The following is a 23213-nucleotide window of genomic DNA, read 5'->3' as shown; positions in this document are numbered from 1 at the left end:
AAACTCTCTAAATATCAGCTAAAACTATCAAAGTTCTTAAATAATATTTAGGATGGTTATTGTTTTGCTGTTTTGTGGATTTTAGCATACATTTCTGTGGCTTGTGGCAATAATATAGAATTGTACATGATCAAAGTTGATTTTAGCTTGGGTTTTACATTATAAGAAAGAAAGACTGACAGTGACATATTAGGTTGGTTACAAATTGGTTCAACTTATTCACATCTGTAAAATACAGGCCTAGGTGAGATCTCTGGGAGTGGTTTTGATGTATTACATGTTGCTTTATTTTTGCATGGTGAGGTTGACATTTACATGGAATTGCCCATATTGCTGCCATCTCACCCTTACGTGGAAGAAGCGAATTAACGGAGAACTGAACAACCAACTGAAAGTCAGATTGTTTCGAAACAATCGGCCACAAGATCAGCCTTCAAGAAGCGAGAACACAGACGGGTAAGCTCCGACTCTCATTTGGATACAAAACACCACCACCACTCATTGTTTACCTGCATTTAGATTAATACATGTAACTTGCATTGTGTGTTTAAGTTAGCAGTATAAGATTATTTAATTTGCTTTGGAATGTGACTGTCTTAGTTCATCTGATTATTTAATTAGCCTTTTACGTTTCATCAGTGAAAATGCATGCATAAGTTATAACACCCATCCTGTTTTAATGAGAATCAACCCACAATCAATGAAGTCAAATCAATCTTAGTTGAGCAAGTCGGTAACGGTATTTCTTTCACGATAAATCTTTATTTATATGACTTGGGCCTAGAGCTGTCAAAGGCCTCGGCATTAAAACCGGTTACCACAGTGACATCACGCACTCAGGGCTGGCTGGCTCAGCAGGGCAGCTCGAATGCCAACTTTGTGGTCGATTTTAACTCTCAAAAATATACATTTTTTTTCTTCCCCTTTATGTACCATACAAGAGTCAAGGATGGAGATACTATCCACTCAGAAATGTATTTAAAAATAAAAGGTTCTGCATATCTCCTTTGAAGACAACAGCATTTGAACGGAGTGTTAAGGTGCTTTTGTTAGCCATGCACACTTAATACAGCTCTTCAAACACAAGTTACTGAGGATCATACGCAACATGGAATCACTTCTGTTAAATAATTCACATTTAATGAAAGCAATAGCCTCAATATTTATAACAGGGGTCATCAAACTACGGCCCGCGGGCCAACTCCGGCCCGCCACCCCCCTTTGACCGGCCCCCCAGCTCCTCTGCCCCCCACCACTTGAACTGGCCCTATGAGGCAATCCCCAAAAAGTGGACATGGCCCATTTTTTTTAATTGCTTTTTGGCAAATAACAACATGTCTGCATCTTGTATTTTGTTGATTTTATCAATTAAAATTGATATTTAGTTATAAATTGAATTATTCATATTTTCCGAATTTTCGTCATATGCTCGCGATCAAGCAGTGACAGGCAGCGCACGCGCAGAGAACTGTCAGTGTTCAGGACAGCAAAATGGCGAGCGGTCAGCGACAAGCTGACAGAGTGCAGAGTTTTTAAAGAACAGTGGACCACCGATTATTTTTTCGTTCAGTGTAAGGACCGTGCAGTTTGTCTTGTATGTAAAGAAAGTGTGTCGGTTTTCAAAGAATATAATCTGCGTCGTCACTATGAAACCCGCCACAAAGAGTATGCTAGTTTGCGAGGGCAAACAAGAGAAGACAGGATTCGGAGGATGAAATGCGGACTGGCTGCACAACAGAATGTATTCCTTCACCAAACCCAGATCAACCAGGCTGCTGTCCAAGCTAGCTATAAGGTAGCTCACCTACTAGCTACCCATGGAAAGCCGTTTACTGATGGGGACTTTGTTAAAGTATGCATGCTTGCTGTGGCCGAGGAGGTGTGTCCCGACAAGAAGGATGCGCTCAACACGGTGAGTCTGTCCGCACCTACTATGACCAGGCGAACCGAAGATCTGGGGGACGACGTGTATGACCAGCTGAATGAGAAAGCGTCAGAATTCGAGTTTTTTGCTTTGGCCATGGATGAGAGCAATGACGTGCAGGACACAGCACAACTGCTGTGATCTATTGATCTATTGCTCATATTATTATAATTTCCCTGTTTAAATGTATTTATTTTATAGGCCTATTTATTTGACCTTTATTAAGTGCTGCACACAATGATTATTAATATTATTAATAATATCAACAGGCCTACCTACAATTTATAATTTTCCACTCACCTTTGCCAGTGTCAATCACCTCAACTAGGCAGATGTTTCTTACCTTGACAGCTTTGATGTTATTTTTATTAGAAAATAAATAAATGGAATATCTGTGGTATTTCAAATTAAAACAGTGTGAAGACTCGATTACTACTTTTGCAAACCACTAGTAAAGATAAGCAAATATGTGCCAGGAATCAAGTGTTGATATAGTAGTGGGGATATAGTAGTGTTGATATAGTAGTGGGGACGGCTGTGCCAGGCTAGTAATCTCTACTACACAATGAGGCCTGCTGGTGGTCATATTTGTCTGGGTCATACAATTCTATGTGATATAGCTGACCCGACCCCAGCCCCCCATCACAGTCAGGAACGACAATGTGGCCCCCAGAGAAAAAAAGTTTGGTGACCCCTGATTTATAACATGTCCTTTAGAGCACAAACCAACAACTGATAACTGCCACAGATAACTGCGCTTGAAAATATTTATGAGAGATTGAATGAATCAGAGTGAAAGGTAATGAGGAAGACAGCAATGGAGAGAATGTGAGCAACATGTTTGTGTGACCACTAATATCCTGGAGGAGAATGTTAAGAGAAGTAGGAAGCAAATGTGAGGCAGAAAAGTGCACAGACCTTCGATGCTGTAGAATTTGCACCGGTCTTGGAAAGTGGTCAAAAACATCATACCCCTGTGCCACCATTCCAGTTGTTCCTTTTACACAAACATCGTTCCAGCTCAGAGGTGAAACAACACAGACTCACCGTTCCACATTCTGTTGTTTTATCCAGAACTACTACTACTTCTTTAAGCTGCTCTCGTTAGGGGTCGCCACAGCAAATCTGGTCCTCATATTTGATTTGGCATAGGTTTTACACCAGATGCCCCTCCTGAAGCAACCGTCCCTAATCCATCAGGGCTTGGGACAAGCACCAAGTATGCACTGGCTTGTGCAATCCCAGTGGCTGGGTATTTTTACCTAATCTGCATGTCTGTGAACTTGGGGGGGGAGGGGGGACTGGAGCACCCAAAGGAAACCCACACAGACACAGGGAGAACATGCAAACTCCACACAGAGAGGCCCCCATCAGCCATGAGGTTCGAACCTGGAACCTTCTTGCTGTGAGGAGACAGTGGTAACCACTACACCACCGAGCCGCCACATTTTACACAGAACGTGAGGCAGAATAACGGCACAAAAATTCCACCTTAAACAGGCTGAGTAAAAGGTGTCTAATACCCCTTTTCCACCAAATCAGTTCCAGGGCTGGTTCGGGGCCAGTGCTGGTTCACAACTCGGTCAACTTGCGAGCCAGCTAAGAACCAGTTTGCTTTTCCATAGCTCACGGTGCTAAGGGAAGCCATGTCATTACGTCGTTGTATACATCAGTTACAGCGCTACGTTTGCATAAACCTTGGCGCGAATATCGAAGCAAAAACAAACACAGAAGAAGCAGCAGCAACAATAATAATGGATGACTTCGCGTTTGTACAGCTGCTGCTTCTCGTGGCTTAAAAATGGCGATCTTTCGCGGTCTTGTTATTGTTGTTGGTCTTAACAACTCCGCCCCCCCGCTGACGCAAGCAGTTCTTTCTAGGGGTCGACCGATAATCGGCCTGGCCGATATATCGGGTCGATATTCGACATTTTTAGGGTTATCAGTATCGGCCATAATTTCCACCGATACGCCAATAACATGCCTTTTTGCAGCCATTTCATTCCTAACGCGACTGTCACTGCACGTCCTTTCCTGCACTCGCCTCCAAGTTCAAGAACACGGTCCCGCCCACCACAACATCTGATTTGTTTGGCACAAGAGATATAGCCAATCGACACGCGTAGCTAAACACTCTGAACTGTTTCAAGGCGGCCGTACGGGCACTCGGGCAGAAGCGGCACAAGGGATACAGCCAATCGACACGCGTAGCTAAACGCTGTGAACTGTTTCAAGGCGGCCGTACGGGCACTCGGGCAGAAGCGGCACAAGGGATACAGCCAATCGACACGCGTAGCTAAACGCTGTGAACTGTTTCAAGGCGGCTGTACGGGCACTCGGGCAGAAGCAGATCCCACTTCAAGGTATGGACACGCTGCTTTTGCCGCAATAAGTCACAAACACACAAGTTGCAAGAGCACAACATCATTATATGTTTACATTCTTCATCTACTACTCGTTAAAATTGTCCATTTGCATCTGTGTAGCCAGGCAAACTTAGCTTATGGAAGGAAGCACTTGAATTAGCCTACAACCAACTAGTCTCGCTGAAACTACATCTAATGCTTCCTTCACTACAATATAATCCTCCTAAACTGGGAATATTAGGCTTGGGCATTAAAAGCATTAGAATGTAGATGGTTACTTGTTAAGTTGTTACATAATAGGGAGTGATCGCCTACTTTATGTTTGATTTTACTTTTTAAAAAATGCTGCAGGCAGCTCCCTACACTTGATTTGTTATTTAAAAACTACTTGAAGTTGGTAAGTCTTACTTAGGTCTTAGTGTAAAAGAATCCAGAGTGTATTTTCATTTATTTTCCACTGAAAATGGTGAGCTGTAATATAGTAGGGAGTGATTTATTTTTTTATTGGTGAATATTTTATTATTATTTTATTTCTCATTTTATTCTAACTAAATGTTTGACTTTATTGTACAAATGCTGCTGGCATCTCCCTGCACAAAATTTCATGTTCAATTTTACAATTAAACATACAATTAAACATACAGTGCCGCAGGCTATCTGCTGGTTCCAGGCTATCTGCTGGTACCTCGTATAGTGAAGGCTACATCAGGGGGCAGAGCCTTTTCTTACAAAGCCCCACTGTTATGGAACAGCCTTCCAAGTAATGTTCGGGAATCAGACACAGTCTCAGCATTTAAGTCTAGGCTGAAAACATATCTGTTTAGTCAAGCCTTTTGTTAATGGTGTTTATGAGGTAAAGGAGTAGATCTGGAGGGTCCTCAGACATAGAGTGTTTTGGTAAACTGGGATGTATGGATGCTGTCAGTCCCCACTCGCTTGCTCACTCGAGTTTGTTGACGGTGTAGTGGCTGGCTGCTTTATGTCCCGGGGCTCCCTCATGCCTGTGTTACCTTCTGGCTCTCTCCTTTTAGTTATGCTGTCATAGTTAGTTGCCGGAGTCCCTGCTTGTACTCGGTGCAATATGTATACTGTTCCTACTTATTCAGGTGACATTGGGCATACCTAACCACCTGTGTTTTCTTTCTCTCCCCCCCCCCCACCCCAAATCTGTCCCTCTGAGTTACATGGAGTCAACCGGAAATCTTTTGGTGGAGACGGTGGGGACCTCGACTGGCTATCGTAGCCTGCAGGGAATCGGCCATCAGACATTCTGTCGCATGTCCCAGACCCGGTGAAATGTAACTGAATTGTCTTGGCCAGGCCTAAGGGTCCCATCTGCATCTCATCATTGCTGAGGAGTGTGCTCCCATCACCCAATCAAGCATCCAGCCAGAGCAGGTCATGATATATTTTTTACCATATTAACATGCCATTGTGCGTCATGCCTGATGTAAAGACTCTCGTCTCTGCGAGCCTACCACACAGATTTAATACTTGTCATTTTTAGGGCATACCTAACAACGTGTTTTCTTTCTCTCTCTCTCTCTCTCTCTCCCCCCCCAATCTGTCCCTCTGAGTTACATGTTGATCCTGGGATTGAGATGCTGGCCTCTTCTGCCCCTCGGACCTGCTTGATCCATCCTGGTGCCCTGTGTCTGGTCGGAGTTTTATCGCCCCACTCCTGTGAAGGACGGCCCCATGAGGACAGTTGAGGGTTATACCTGTTAAAACTGTTAATATTATAGTCAGGCTGTCTGTTGTTGCCCAAATGAGGATGGGTTCCCTTTTGAGTCTGGTTCCTCTCGAGGTTTCTTCCTCATGTCATCTGAGGGAGTTTTTCCTTGCCACCGTCGCCACAGGCTTGCTCATTGGGGATAGATTAGGGATAGATTAGGGATAAAATTAGCTCATGTTTTAAGTCGTTCAAATTCTGTAAAGCTGCTTTGCGACAATGTTTATTGTTAAAAGCGCTGTACAAATAAACTTGATTTGATTTGATTTGATTTGACATACATTTCATGGATATGAAGGTCTGTGTCAGTGTGTGCTATGTTTAATTTCATGTGAATTATAATGTTTACATTTATCGGTTGCACATATCGGTTATCGGCATCCCAATTCCATAATAATCGGTATCGGCCCTGAAAAAAACCATATCGGTCGATCCCTAGTTCTTTCCTCTGGCCCAGCAGAGAGTTGGTGCTAGCTTGGAATCGGTTTTTCTGGCCCCAGAGCCAGTTCTTTGTCAGTGGAAACAGAAAACCCGGTTCCAAACTAAGCACTGGCCCCGAACCAGCCCTGAAACTGCTTTGGTGGAAAAAGGGCCTAAAGGCCAATTTATACTGACAACCCAGTCCTCGCAGATGGCGTCGCAGACAGTGTCTGTGTAGCCCCCCCACCTTCGCAGACACACTGCGCGCACCTCCCAAAAACTGTGACCACCGCAGAAGCCTCGCAGACAGTGCCGCAGACAAGAGGGCTCTGATTGGTCCACTCTACATCCGCTGTACACGCACTTCCGCTTCCCTACTTTCCCGGTTTGGTTTGTTTTCACGACCGCCATTTTTAAAAACACGAGCGAAGATGGAGCAGCACGAAGAGCGGTTGATTGAGGAAGTACGGACATCTATACGACTCCAGTTCTTGTCATTATAAAAAAAAAAAGTTCTAGTCATTATAAGTAACCGGAGGATAAACACTCCACTAACCACACCCACCAACTACTCCTAGCGACTTCGCGCCCCCTTGCGTTGTGCCGGTGAATAACATCGCGCACGCCTATTATCCCCGCTCAACAATAAATTACAACTGTCTGCGAAAAGCTATCTGCGAAAGCCTTGTCGCAAGAGCATGCAGAGGCCTTAAGGCTACAGCGGATACAGGCTCACTGAAACTGGACAATAGCTACATTTACATGCACTCTTTATATATTCGGAATGAATTCATTTCAATCGGCAATTCCAAACGTTGCATTCGGCCAAAGCGATCGGATAGATGTATGAACAGAAAACAACCTTAACTGTTACCGCTTTCTTTCTTTTTTAAAATGGGATTTTAAAAGCCCTGCTGTTTCTGAATTATAACACCACACACAACCCAGCTTCAGAATCTACATTTACGAGGCCTGAGGTTTCTTCACTCGTTTTGGGTAGCACAAGGATATATTTTTTAAAAGCGGCAATACACATCACATCATGCCATTTGTACTGTAACACTCACATTTGCCTTCCTACCATCTTCTCATTGGTCTCCAACAATATAATGATATCTTGCCATTTGCACTCGTAACTGCATTTTATTAGTTCTGTACTTTGGACAACAATAAAAAGTTGAATCTAATCTAAAATACGCCCTGCTTCCTGGATGACCTGACTTCACAGTCCTTAACTGGTGTCTTCCTCGCTCCCAGAAAACGCTGGTATTGCAACCTTATGTTCCAAGGTTATAAATTCGCCAAGTAAGATACAAGATCCTCTTTTTGTTACATTTGTGATTTTGTTGGCGTTACAGAATTAAACAATGATGTATACCATTACAAAAGCTATTTAACAACCATCAAGTGTACTTTTATAGGTGTAAAAATGCACACACGCATACATCATACACACTTTTTAAAAAATAAGAACTGTTTGAAATTACTGTTTTAAAAATCTTATAGGTAACTGAATGACAAATATCCAAAAAACTAATTCCCTCAGTGAAATTTAATGCATTTTTATAAAATCAACCACTTAACTTAAACATCAGACTCCTAAAGGGGTCACATATACAGTGCCCTCCACAATTATTGGCACCCCTCGTTAAGATATGTTCTTAAGCTTCTAATAAATTCTTTTCTTTTTTTTAAATAATATAGGACAATAATGCAAAAAAAAAAAATCCAACCTTTAATTCAAGTGCATTTATTCAGTGGGGAAAAAAAATCCCACATTAAGAAATAATTTACATGAAATCATGTGTGCCACAAGTATTGGCACCCCTCATGTTAATACTTTATACAACCCCCTTTTGCCAACAAGACAGCACTTAATCATCTTCTATAACATTTCACAAGATGGGAGAATACAGAGAGAGGGATATTCGACCATTCCTCTTTGCACAATCTCTCTAAATCATCCAGAGTCCTGGGTCCTCTCCTATGCACTCTCCTCTTCAGCTCACCCCACAGGTTTTCAATCGGGTTGAGGTCTGGGGACTGAGATGGCCATGGGAGGAGCTTGATTTTGTTTCTGGTGAACCATTTGTGTGTAGATTTGGCCACATGTTTAGGGTCATTATCTTGCTGAAAGACCCAGTGACGACCCATCTTCAGCTTTCAGGCAGAGGCCACCAGATTTTGATTTAAAATGTCCTGGTATTTCAAAGAGTTCATGATGCCATGCACCCTAACAAGGTTCCCAGGGCCTTTGGAAGAAAAACAGGCCCACAGCATCACCGATCCTCCCCCATACTTCACAGTGGGCGTGAGGTGCTTTTCCGCATACTCATCTTTTGTGTTACGCCAGACCCACTTAGCGTGTTTGTTGCCAAAAAGCTCCATCTTGGTCTCATCTGACCAAAGCACACGGTCCCAGCTGAAGTCCCAGTACCGCTTAGCGAACTCCAGACGTTTACGTTTATGCTTGTAAGTGAGAAAAGGCTTTTTCCGTGCATTCCTCCCAAACAGCTTGTTGGCATGTAGATAGCGCCTGATGGTTGTTATGGAGACTTTGTGACCCCAAGATGCTACTCTTTGATGCAATTCTCCAACAGTGAGCTTTGGAGAACTTTTTACTTCTCTTACCATCCTCCTCACTGTGCATGGTGGCAAGATAAACTTACATCCTCGTCCAGGCTTGTTTGCCGCTGTTCCAGTTGTTTTAAACTTCTTGATTCCTCTGACTGTAGATCTGGGCAGGTGTAGGCGAGTGGCTATTTTCTTGTAGCCATTGCCTGACTTATGAAGGTCGACACACATCTGCCTTACTTGAATGGTGTGTTCTCTTGTCTTTCCCATGTTGAAGAGTGGATAAGAGAAATAGGCCTCTGTGTCACATATTTATACCCCAGGGAAACAGGACGTGATTAATTACTAATTAAAGGTTCCTAGATACTCTGATCAACTTTATAAATTACAGTAGAAGTGACAGAAATGCTTCAATTACATTTATTTTCTAGGAATTGTTATGGTGCCAATAATTGTGGAACAGGTGATTTTATGAAAAATTATTTCTTAGGTCAGGGATTTTTTTTTTATTCACTTGAGTTAAAGGTTACATTTTTCTACAATTTTCAGTGTGAGATTATGCTTCTGCAATAAAAACTGAATTTATTTTAAGGCTTTTAACACATCTTAAAGGAACAGTCCACCGTACTTCCATAATGAAATATGCTCTTATCTGAATTGAGACGAGCTGCTCCGTACCTCTCCGAGCTTTGCGCGACCTCCCAGTCAGTCAGACGCGCTGTCACTCCTGTTAGCAATGTAGCTAGGCTCAGCATGGCCAATGGTATTTTTGGGGGCTGTAGTTAGATGCGACCAAACTCTTCCGCGTTTTTCCTGTTTACATAGGTTTATATGACCAGTGACATGAAACAAGTTCAGTTACACAAATTGAAACGTGGCGATTTTCTATGCTGTGGAAAGTCCGCACTATAATGACAGGCGTACTAACACCTTCTGCGCGCTTTGGCAGCGCATTGATACGGAGCTCAGATATCAATGCGCTGCCGAAGCGTGCAGAAGGTGTTAGTACGCCTGTCATTATAGTGCGGACTTTTCATAGCATAGAAAATCGCCACGTTTCAATTTGTGTAACTGAACTTGTTTCATGTCACTGGTCATATAAACCTATGTAAACAGGAAAAACGCAGAAGAGTTTGGTCGCATCTAACTACAGCCCCCAAAAATACCATTGGCCATGCTGAGCCTAGCTACATTGCTAACAGGAGTGACAGCGCGTCTGACTGACTGGGAGGTCGCGCAAAGCTCGGACAGGTACGGAGCAGCTCGTCTCAATTCAGATAAGAGCATATTTCATTATGGAAGTACGGTGGACTGTTCCTTTAACCAGGGGTGCCAATAATTGTGGAGGACACGGTATTTACTGGGCGAGAAAACATGCAGTTGTAAAACTTCCTGTGGTGCAGTTTATCACTTCAGGTCAAATACACAGGAAATCCCATGACCTAAAAATGTGCTTGATAAAGCAAGCTGATGGTGTGTTAGGGCAACAAAAATCATCTAAATAGCAACTGGGTTTCAGACCAAGCCTTTAAAAAAAAAAAAGAAGGGACCTTGGCTGTTGAAAATGTTGAGAAGGCCAGGTCTAGAAATCAAAAAGATGACTCGAGAATTTCAGATACACTTGTGAAATCTGCACAGAAGTGTACAATCAAGGGAAAGCAAATCCCTTGCATGCTCCAAATTTCTCTCAGGCAACAGGCATTAAATCTGATCTACAGATTACATTTCTGATGTCGGATAGAAACAGGCCTCTGCGTACCACGTTACATGGAAACAAGAAAAACAAAAGATGTGTACTTGAGCAACTATAGTTCAGGTTCAACAACAAAAACCATGACACTGATACTAATCACAAGTCCTACTTACTACTACAGTAAACAATGACAAACATTATTTCTCCGCAGAGGTCGAGTGGCCTTAGGGACTTGAGAAGGTACAGAACAATGGCTTAGTTCATCAAGGATTGATAATGTGGCTGTTTGCCATGTATAGCCTCGGTCACAACCGGCCGTACGTGCTCCTATGGCCGGTCTACGTGCAAAAAACGCAAGAAACGCACGGAGGGTGCGCGTGTGACGTGCTGATTTTCGAGCCGTAGACCGGCCGCAGAGGTTCTTTGTCATGTCAAACAAACTCTACGGGCACTTACGTTTTTTTCAGGTTGCAAGACAAACTTACGGCCAACGTGCGTCTTTCTCCATGAACAAAAAAAACGCAGCGATTTGGGAAACGCCAAAAATCGCACGGCCAAAAAAATCGTACGTCCGGTTGTGACCTGGACACATTCTGGACTATAAATCACTACATACTCTGTATAATGCACTCATACTTCCATATCTGAGCTACTGTGTGGAGATATGGGGTAATACCTACAAATCTAACCTGCAGCCGTTATGCACATTACAAAAAGGAGCAATAAGAATCGTCAATAATACGGGATATCTTGAGCATACAAACGCATTATTCGTAAAAGCACACACTCTGAAATTCACGGATCTGGTTAAACACAAGACTGCACAAATTATGTATAAAGCAAGACACAACCTTCTTCCGGGTGAGGTACAAAATATGTTTATGGAAAGGCAGGGTGGGTATAACCTGAGAGGGGAAATGAATTTTAAATGTTAGAACAACTATGAAAAGTACGTGCATAACAGTCTGTGGGGTGAAATTGTGGAATGGTCTGGAAAATGAACTCAAAAATAGCACCAACATAAAACTGTTTAAAAAAATTATATAAAAACATGTTAATAAAAATATATGAGAATGAGGACAGGCAGACTATATAGGTGATGATGAAATTGAGAGTAAGTCTGTGACTGGTCTTCTTGTGTTTAGTGTATAGCTATAGGTATGTGTATATGTATGTACTGTATATATGTATTGTATGTGTGTATATATGCATAACATAAGTATCTGTATATATGATTTGATCGATATTGTACCATGTCGGTATGTTTTGGTATGTTTTCTTTTTTGTTTACTGCTTTTGTTTTCTTTTGTATATATAGTTTATTATGGTGGAAAGTGATTTGATTAGCGGTGGTATAGAGGGTTAGGATTGGATAAGTTATTACTTCTTCCTAATCCTTTCTGAACATTGTTATGTTATTGCCTTGTGGCTACGCTATTCTGTTTGTTTATGACGATGTTTTGATTATTGCATTTTTTATTTAATTTTTTTTTCTTCTTCATTGTTCAGAATAAAGTAATCAATCAATCAAAACCTAGGCTTATACCAGGTGTCATTAAGGTTAACTTAAGCGCAGAAAGGCCTTTGGATCATTTACATTTGTTGAACTGGTTCTTTCTTTTAAATGAGACTATTGCCGCTTTTCCACTACCAACGCGGCTGAGTTGGGCTGAGTCGAGCTGAGTGGGGCTGTTGGAGTTGCATTTCGACTACAACTGCGCTGAACCGTGCTGGCTGGAAGTGGGTGGACACATTGGGTGGAGTTAGCGAAAGTGGGTGGACGTCACGTGATGTCGTTAGGCGGCGCAAACAGTGACATCAGTGACCTTTTAAGCGGTAGTCTCACAGCCCGGAGAGTAAACAATAAACATGGAGGACATGGAGTCGTTAGTGTTGCTGGTCTTGCTGCTGTGGCTTGTTGTCACCGACAACGCCAACAGATACTGGCAAGAGCGTATAGATGAGGCGAGGCGCATAAGGCTTCTGAAATTCTCGTAATTTGTAATTCTCCTTCTTCCAGGTTTACGGTGTTTACAGATCCCAGCGTGCTCGCGGGGCGTGTGGGCGTGTGAGGACACTCCTCCTTACCAATCAGTGCACAGGGGAGTGTCTCCTCACGCCCCCAGCCTCACTCAGCTCGGTTTGGCTCGCTTCAGCCCTACTCCAAAACCGTGCGAGTTTTGGGGTCTGAGCAGGGCTGAAGCGAGCTGAGTCGTGCTGTTCTTAGATAGTCGAAACGCGAGCCGCGTCGGGCTGAAGTGAGCTGAAGCGAGCTGAAAAAGGGTAGTGGAAAAGGGCCATAATTTGGTGCGCAGTTTGATCAGCTGGATTGATTATACCAATGTGCACGTGCACGGTTGTGTCCTTGTGAATCATGAACTCCAACTATTAATATCTGAATGTAGTTCTAAGCCCTGTTCAGAAAGATTAAATCAAAATGGGGTCCTTCTGCAATTTTCTATATTACAGGTGCTCCTTTGTGAATTTATTTCGATCTAGAGCGCTCATGTCGGTATTTTTCTCCATCCTCCTCTGAGAAAGTTACAGGCCGGAACTACTTACTGTTTTTTGACAAACTCGGCAGTTGCCTGATCATTTTAGTTCCGTCTAGATACACAGCCGTGTAAACTGAAAGAAGATACAGCATCTCTTCTCTACTCTAACGTCCTTTTCACCCTCTTAGACGCCATGTTGCAAATGGCGCGTGGTCATATGACATGGCGCAAACATTCAGGTTCGTAGAAAATATGACCTGCTAGAAACTCCCTCCTCCTGTGGCCTCTCCAAATGTGAGATTTTTTATTACTGAGGAGACATGTGAAAAATTTCAATCATTACAGACTGATAAACTAACCGGATCTGAACAGAGATAGCTTGCCAAGGTGCTTAGTATGAGCTGCATTTACATTCCTGCATGTTTTCAAAACTTTGATCAGTGAAGCCAATGACTGCAAAAAGGATCTACAGCACATCATCTCTAAAAAGTGAAGCAAATGCAGGTCTCGTACCCCTACTGACTGGCTGCAGTAGAACATGTAGCCCCACCTATTCCCAGATGTTTCAGTGACAAAAGAGCCCTATTTTCCATGTCACTTCTCATATAAACTGTCAATCTCTCCATCTACAGGGTCTAACTTGAATAGTTTTCCCCATGAGGATCTTTGTATATTTTTTATTTTGTCCCACAAATTAGTTTTTAAAGTGTTATTTAACGATATCGTAAGAAGGCATTCTTGTGTCCTTTTCACCCTCTTATGGCCCTTTTCCACCAAAGCAGTTCCAGGGCTGGTTCGGGGCCAGTGCTTAGTTTGGAACCGGGTTTTCTGTTTCCACTGACAAAGAACTGGCTCTGGAGCCAGAAAAACCGGTTCCAGGCTAGCACCAACTCTCTGCTGGGCCAGAGGAAAGAACCGCTTACGTCAGCGGGGGGGCGGAGTTGTTAAGACCGACAACAATAGCAAGACTGCGAAAGATCGCCATTTTTAAGCGACGAGAAGCAGCAGCTATACAAATGCGAAGTCATCCATTATTGTTGTTGTTGCTTCGATGTTCGTGCCAAGGTTTACGCAAACGCAGCGACGTAACTGATGTATACAGCGACGTAACTGACGTGGCTCCCCTTAGCACCCCGAGCTATGGAAAAGCAAACTGGTTCTCAGCTGGCTCGCAAGTTGAACGAGTTGTGAACCAGCACCGGCCCCGAACCAGCCCTGGAACTGATTTGGTGGAAAAGGGGTATCAGACACCATGTTGCAAATGGAGCTTGATCATATGACAACATGGCGCAAACATTCAGGTTCGTAGAAAATACAACCTGCTAGAAACTCCCTCCTCCTGTGGCCTCTCCAACAGTCAGGAATGAAGTGATTGACAGGCTTGGTGATGCACTGGACCTTAGTATTGGGAAAAGGCACCGTCCTAACAAATGTGTACTTCGACTCTCGTCTCCACAGCACAGGAATTTTGGCTTCGTTTCTATAGAAGGGAACGGCATGGAGCCACGCCATCCATTTTTTTTTAAAACATTTACTGGATGAGGAATAAAAGAACTGTACTGACCTAACCTTTAATCACTGGTTTCCTCACACCTTTCAAAGAAAAGCACTGGCAAAGCTAAACCGCCCCTGTCTGCACGGTACCCTTCGACTGACTGGCAGGGGGTATTCCCGGGATAGGCACTGGATCCAGCCCAACCCTGACCAGGATGAAGCGGTTACTGAAGATGAATGAATGAACTTAAAATGTGTGAGATCTTTTACAGAAGTGCACTTAATACCTGTGCTACACAACACTTCAATTCAATTCAACTTAAAAACTGAACTGTTTGCTGCTTCATCTCTTTTCACAATACTGTGTCACAGGACCAAGGAAGAACTGTGAACAAGACTCGGATGGCAGAAATACTGATAACTGAAAAGACACTTGCTTCATTGCAATCAGTGCGTTTATTGACCGGTTGCTAAGCATCCGCTTAACTAGCTAAAATGCTTAGCATAACTAGCTAATCACTAATCCGGTTTTCGCTCCGCCCATAGCACAGAAACTGCCCTTGTAAGAGTCACAAATGATCTCCTGATGTCATCTGACGCTGGTTCTCCATCTCTCCTCGTCCTTCTGGACCTATCCGCCGCATTTGACACAGTTGATCACAACATCCTACTAAACAGACTCAACCTTACCATCGGAATCTCTGGAACTGTGCTCAGTTGGTTTCAGTCATACCTCACTAACCGGACAGAGTACATCTCCATGGGCCACTCCATCTCAAACCCTCACACAGTCACCTGTGGTGTTCCCCAAGGGTCAGTCTTGGGCCCTATTCTCTTCATCCTTTACCTCATTCCCCTTGGTCAGGTCATCAGTCATCATGGTTTTTCATTCCACTGCTACGCTGATGACATACAGCTCTATGTCAATGTCAAACATGCAACTCCACCCTCCTCATCACAACTAGCCCCGTCCCAACTCACCATCTGTCTGGAGGAGATTAAGGCATGGATGGGGCAAAATTTCCTCCAACTCAATAGTGCCAAAACTGAAGCCATCCTGGTTGGCACTCCTTACCAGATTCAATCATCACCTATACTCAGCATTGACTTCTCTGGCTCCAACATTCCCCTCTCATCTGTAGTCACCAATCTTGGTGTGAAAATGGACCCCCAACTTACCTTTGAATCCCACATAAACCACCTCTGTAAGACCTCCTTCTACCACCTCAGAAATATCTCCAAACTCCGCCCCATTCTTTCCTTCTCAGATGCCGAAAAGCTAGTCCATGCCTTTATCTCTTCCAGACTGGACTACTGCAATGCACTTCTCATTGGGATCCCTAGCAAGAGTCTGCAGAGGCTGCAATACATCCAAAACTCTGCAGCTAGGATCCTGATGAGAGTGCGCAAATACGAGCACATCACCCCTATCCTCCATTCACTCCATTGGCTTCCTGTCTCTGCCCGCATCCAATACAAAGTTTCCCTCCTCACACATCAATGTATCCATGGACATGCTCCCCCCTACCTCAAAGAACTTCTTCTCCCACATAGCGCATCACGCTCCCTCCGCTCCACTCACTCAAACTCTCTCCAGATCCCTAGAACCAGGCTGAGGACAATGGGAGACAGGGCCTTCTGCACTGTTGCACCTAGGCTGTGGAATGCCCTCCCTGACACCCTGAGGGGCACCACAGTCCACTGACTGTTTTAAAAGACATTTAAAGACATTTCTTTTTAATAAAACTTTTAGTCCCACTTTTTAGTAGCTTCTCTTTTTAGTAGTTTCTCTTTTTAGTAGTTTCTCTTTTTAGACTCTAATTTCTCTTTTTAACCTGTAGCCCTTTGAGATCTTTGGATGTAAAGGGCAATATAAATAAAATGTATTATTATTATTATTATTATTAGGGTGCATCAGTTGCCCCCTAAAAATGAAAAGTTCCTCCAATCATGATGCATTTGTGTTTTTATGTTCCTTCTGGTAAGCAAACACACTGGGTGAAATATTTTGACAAAATTCAAAAGTTTAAATGGTGGCACCAGGAGCTCAAAGTTATGGAAAAAGCTGCTATTTTATGACAAAATTTCAATCACTTTTCATGAAACATTATGGCACCTTATAGACTATACCAAATATCTTAGATACACATTTTAGTACATATTCTAAATATATCATCAAGCACAGTTTGAGTTTTAGCTGTTCATTGAATCATTGTTCAACTACTTTTAAACAATACAAATGTATTATGAAATCACATTAATGCTTCTCAATCCCTTGCAGAGGTTCTATGGAATCAATTTTGTGCCAAAATGTTCATACAATACTTTTGAAATATCAAACAAAAACGACAAATCAAAATACAAAAAAGTCAATTTTTTTAGACTGGCAAACAAATTATTCGTGTAATCGTGCAAAATATCAGTCTATTACTCTTCAGAAAACTTTTATTTTTGTTCCGCGTCTTTTTCAGTTTTGTTTGACGTAATTTACTTTGGTTGCGATTCCAGCTTTCTCGTTTGCGCTCCCTGACTTTTTGCTTGCAGTTTTGGCACAAACTTCACGTGTGGGTGGGCTGTCCAGGAATGCATTCCCATTGGCTAACTAGTGTTTGACTGACAGCTACGCTCAGCCATTCCCCGGCGGCTGTTGCGGCCATTTCCTACTCGGATTTTGGCGGACTGTTTGACGAGTGACCGATCCATTGATGGTAAACAAGGATTGAGTAGACATCAGTGGCAACTATGTTATTGAATTTACACTTTGTTGAATTAATTCAATATCTTATGGCCCTTTTCCACTACCCTTTTTCAGCTCACTTCAGCCTGACACGGCTCGCGTTTCGACTACCTCAGAGCAGCACGACTCGGCTCGCTTCAGCCCTACTCAGCCCCCAAAACTCGCACGGTTTTGGAGTGGGGCTGAAGCGAGCCAAACCGAGCTGAGTGAGGCTGGGGGCGTGAGGAGACACTCCCCTGTGCACTGATTGGTGAGGAGGAGTGTCCTCACACGCCCACACACACCCTGCGAGCACGCTGGGATCTGTAAACACCGTAAACCTGGAAGAAGAATTATGAATTACGAGAATTTCTGAAGCCTTATGCGCCTCGCCTCATCTATACGCTCTTGCCAGTATCTGTTGGCGTTGTCGGTGACAACAAGCCACAGCACCAAGACCAGCAACACTAACGACTCCATGTCCTCCATGTTTATTGTTTACTATCCGGGTCGTGAGACTACCGCTTAAAAGGTCACTGATGTCACTGTTTGCGCCGCCTAACGACATCACCTGACGTCCACCCACTTTCGCTAACTCCACCCAATGTGTCCACCCACTTCCAGCCAGCACGGTTCAGCGCGGTTGTAGTCGAAATGCAACTCCAACAGCCCCACTCAGCTCGACTCAGCACAGCACGGCTCAGCCCAACTCAGCCGCGTTGGTAGTGGAAAAGCGGCAATAGTCGCCACTGAAGTCCTTGTTTACCGTCAATGGATCGGTCACTCGTCAAACAGTCCGCCAGAATCCGAGTAGGGAATGGCTGAGCGTAGCTGTCAGTCAAACACAAGTTAGCCAATGGGAATGCATTCCTGGACAGCCCACCCACACGTGAAGTTTGTGCCAAAACTGCAAGCAAAAAGTCAGGGAGCGCAAACGAGAAAGCTGGAATCGCAACCAAAATAAATTACGTCAAACAAAACTGAGAAAGACACGGAACAAAAATAAAAGGTTTCTGAAGAGTAATAGACTGATATATTTTGCACGATTACACGAATAATTTGTTTGCCAGTATAAAAAAATTGACTTTTTTTGTTTTTTTGTATTTCGATTTGTCGTTTTTGTTTGATATTTCAAAAGTATTGTATGAGCATTTTGGCACAAAATTGATTCCATAAGGTTCTTAAAGGTCCCATGGCATGGTGATTTGTTGATGCTTTAAATGGGCTCATGGAGGTTTCCGGATGTTATATCCGCAGCCTTTCTCGAAATGAACCCTCGGCATGTAAATATAGCCTCCTGGGAGAAAGCCCCATTTCAGCGCTTTTCCCAGTGCGTCGTTTTGCTAATGAGAAGCATGGAGGCGGGGAAGGGTAGAGGGTGGGGGCGGGTCTTATCATTAATATTCATGACATGTAAACGTGTTACCTCTGATTGGCTAACAGCACTGTGACGCTACCTCCAGTGGGTCAGAACAAGTGGATGTGGGTGTCTTACTATGGCGAGAGAGAAGGAACAAACCGCGAAGGGAAAAATACCGCGCGCTGACGTCATTAAGGTGCGACGCGAGGAAATAAAATAAATTCAACAAATGTTTGGGTTTTTACTGAACAAACAAACAAATAAAATGAACGAGTGACTTAAAAAAAAAAGAATGTGGGTGTCTTTGTAAAAACTGTTTTGATTGGCTATTATAAGACAGCATGCTGCATGCTTTTTGGTTTTGTAGCGCAGAGTACCTGGCTAACTGCAGGAAGCGGTTAGCTGCACAGCTAATGTAGCCATTGCAAGGCTAACGTGGCACCGATTTTAAAACACGGCAAAACAACTTAACAGTTATACACTTACTTGTTCGGTGTTTGTGGCTGATGCGGCAGGGATGCTTGGTACGGACTAGGGCTGGGTATCACCAGATACCTCACGATACGATACTATGGCGATATTTTGCCCACAATAACGATAATATCACGGTACAGCGATTCTGCGATAATCGATATATTGCAAGAAATTTCAACCACATCACGATATCTGTGTCACTGAAGAAAATCAGAATTTATTGACCACTGTAAAATTACATTTCACATACATAACTACACACTCTTGCCAGACATATATTTGTCTCTATTCCACTGCTGGCAAAACCAAGAGTTGCTTCACTACAACATACAGAAAATTCCCATTTCTGTGCTAGTATTATCAACTTTTCTGTAAGCATGGACACATCAGTGCTGCTTAACAAGCAGAATCAAATTGTTTTATGAAAACTTAAAACTTGCACTGCAGACTGCACATACATTTCAGTGCTAACACTAATATCAATTTGTTCTTTGTAAACTTGAGAACATATACCGGAGAACATTTAACTTGTGCTTATTTTGCAGGAACAACACACTGTCTGAAACACATTGAAAAGTGCAGTGGGCATCTTAGTCTCCTACTGCGCATGCACGAAGCCTACTGCGCATGCGCAGAACACATGAATTAGCAAGTTCTCATACAGACCGGTTTATTATTCAAAACAAGGCATTACAAATTATTTGACTCGGCCAAAGACTCGACCAATACGCACAAAACATAAAAATCGGCAAATGCGTGAAACACTCACCGATTTTCTATCAGCCCAGCTGATCGGTAGGACAAAACTACTGTTGAATTTTCCTACCCTCCTGGATTTCGCGCATGCGCAGTAGGCTTGGTAGGACAAATACAAGAGGTAGGATAACTTTACAGAACACCGGCTCACTGTTTATTTCTCCTTTCCTTTGGAATCCAAAGTGCCTCCAAACATCTGCCTTAAAGTTCGGCGGCGTCTCTAGGTTTACGTTAACAGCCATGCTTGCTTGTTTTTTTTCCTCACTGCAACCGCTGGGGAAAAAAAAAGAGAAGACGAACAGTGCCTTGCAGTGAGGGAGCGGCACAGCGACACCTCGCGGAGCGGAGGTGCGGAAGTCGAACTGGATTTACAACCCGTCTGAAACATGATTTATTATTTGAAAAAATATCGATATTCAAATTGAGTATCGATATTGAATCAGAAGACAAAGTATCGCGATATATCGCCGTATCGATATTTTTGCACACCCCTAGTACGGACCCAGGCTTCAGTGACAGTTGATGTGCAAAACCTGCCCTGTACTGTCCCAAGTTGTGGAAACATTCCTCAGGAAAATGCTTCCGACAAACATACACCGTCTTAGGTAGACTCGACGGCGTATTATTGAAGTAAATAAAATTAAGCCACTGCGTCTTCAGGGGCTCTCCCGTCGGCAGTAAAAACAGACTCCTTTCTGTGTTGTCACATCCATGTACAGCGCAATTTCCATGTTTCGCTCGCTTAAGGCCAATTTATGCTGACAACCCAGTCCTCGCAGACGGTGTCGCAGACAGTGTCTGCGTAGCCCCTCCACCTTCGCAGACGCTCTGCGCGCACCTCCCAAAAATTGTGACTACCGCAGAAGCCTCGCAGACAAGAGGGCTCTGATTGGTCCGCTCTACATCCGCTGTACACGCACTTCCGCTTCACTACTTTCCCGGTTTGGTTTGTTTTCACGACCGCCATTTTTAAAAACACGAGCGAAGATGGAGCAGCACGAAGAGCGGTTGATCGAGGAAGTACGTACATCTATACGACTCCAGTTCTAGTCATTATAAGTAACCGGAGGATAAACACTCCACGAACCACACCCACCAACTACTCCTAGCGACTTCGCACCCCCTTGCCTTGTGCCGGTGAATAACAATCGCGCACACCTATTACTCCCCGCTCAACAATAAATTACAACTGTCTGCGAAAAGCTATCTGCGAAAGCCTTGTCGCAAGAGCATGCAGAGGCCTTTAGGTGATGCCATGTTGTTGTGTCCTCCCTCTATGGTCTCCTCACTACAACTGGGCGGGGCAATCCCTACAGTGGGTGGGAATCCAGAGGGGGGGCGTGGGGATCATCTCCCTTGCTGACGTAGTAAAGGGAAGAGTTTATCAACGCGCCATTCTCAAATGTTGGGCATAGTTTGGTTTACACATTATGAAATTTCTAGCCACTGGGGTGACTTAAGAAGGTCAGAGGAACTCATTTTAACGTTAAAAAAACCTCAGAAAGTGAAAATTTCATGCCATGGGACCTTTAACATGATCTCTGGGTCACAAGAAATCAATAAATGGAGTCCAACATTGTGATTCAAACCTTACGCGAAAACGTAAAATAAGCGTTTTTTGGCAAAAAAAATGAATCTCATGGTGCCACTATTAGACTTTTGAATATGGTCAAAAAATTTTTACAGGATGTCTTTATTGGTGAAAAGGAACACCCAGACAAAAATGCATCAGATTTTATGAAAGTGAGGGCAGCTGATACAGCCTACTAATCACCACTAGTAACAGATTAACAGTGGAATTGAAAGTCATGTTTAAAGGGCGTTAGCTAGCTTGAGTAAATTCCAAAGCTGATTAATCATGCAAAACGTTAATAGGGCAAAGTATTTAACGTAATTCTTTCAGCTATAGGAAAACTGGAAGTGTATAATCATTATAAAACCTTTTTAAAAATTATGTACCCGGACAGCACACAACACAGTTTGGCTAATTGTTGAGCTATGTATAGTTAGCTAGCGTTAGTTCCAGTTTGGTTAGCTAGCTAGCTAGCGGAATTAATAAAATTCAATTAGCTAGCTAGCCAAACTGGAACTAATGCTAGCATGCTAACTAGTGTATATAGCTTAGCCTAAATTACACCCAAAGTTTCAAGAGAATTCAGTATATTAGAAACACTCACCTATTCCAGGGGCCACATAAATGAAGTAGAGGCAGGTCGTAGACATGGAGAAGAAAAAAAAGAAGGCCAAGAAGGAGCGGTTAGAGAGCCGCAACAGCCGCCTCGAATTCAGCATGGTTTTTTTTTCCTTTGCTTAGAGAAGCGGCGACTAGCTAGCTATCCGTTAGTTCCATAAAATATATAAAACTCCTTCCAGTCACTAAAGCGAATTTCTTTTTTCTCCCCTCAGAAATCAAGGCTTTAGTAAAGTCCGCATCGCTGTGGCCTGGTTTTTGGTGGGTTTTTTGGGCCGGTAGAAAAGGGATGCAGCGATAAAGCTAAGCTAAAGCGCCTAAAGAACCGGACTGCTGAAACCAAGAAATTTCCAGACTGACCAAAAAAAAAAAAGTTAAATCACTGATAACCACAGACAATCCGCAAACACTGCGTGGTTCATGGTGTGTCTGTGGAGCAGAAAACCGAGCGAATAAAGCGTGAACTCAAACCCGCACCTGCCTATGCACCATGTTTTCATATGAAGTAGATAAGGAGGAGGAACTGAGATGACGGTGAGGAGACCTTCTCATCCTCCTCCTCCTTCTTCTTCTCAGACACGCTCTCCTGAGCACAGTCAAACCCAACACCGACAATACTGACTATGAAAATGTTCCTGGCACTAAAACGAACTAAATAACAGGTTTGAAAAGGTTTTAAGATCAAGAATGAAAGTAGAAGGCGCCCAGAAGGACAAGATTTCACTCCTACATGTAGGATTTTTCTTGCCATGGTTTGTTTTTTTTCTCATCTCATTATCTCTAGCCGCTTTATCCTGTTCTACAGGGTCGCAGGCAAGCTACGGGCGAAAGGCGGGGTACACCCTGGACAAGTCGCCAGGTCATCACAGGGCTGACACATAGACACAGACAACCATTCACACTCACATTCACACCTACGCTCAATTTAGAGTCACCAGTTAACCTAACCTGCATGTCTTTGGACTGTGGGGGAAACCGGAGCACCCGGAGGAAACCCACGCGGACACGGGGAGAACAT

General features: G+C 43.4%; 1 protein-coding gene across 1 annotated transcript in view; it reads right to left on the bottom strand.

Annotated features, from left to right (window-relative positions):
• b4galt6 (UDP-Gal:betaGlcNAc beta 1,4- galactosyltransferase, polypeptide 6) overlaps positions 1 to 22688 on the bottom strand; it is an 83709-nt gene extending 61021 nt beyond the window's left edge. The window contains exon 1 of the mRNA XM_060917617.1: positions 22182 to 22688. Coding sequence (XP_060773600.1) covers positions 22182 to 22296 — 115 coding nt within the window. The 5' untranslated portion in view covers positions 22297 to 22688. The remainder of the gene's footprint in view (positions 1 to 22181) is intronic.
• Positions 22689 to 23213: the final 525 nt, after the last annotated feature.

The sequence above is a fragment of the Neoarius graeffei genome, chromosome 3 (genome assembly GCF_027579695.1).
Source record: "Neoarius graeffei isolate fNeoGra1 chromosome 3, fNeoGra1.pri, whole genome shotgun sequence".
NCBI lineage: Eukaryota > Metazoa > Chordata > Actinopteri > Siluriformes > Ariidae > Neoarius > Neoarius graeffei.
The sequence above is the reverse complement of the archived record's forward strand: the minus strand, read 5'-3'. Positions and strand labels throughout refer to the sequence as shown.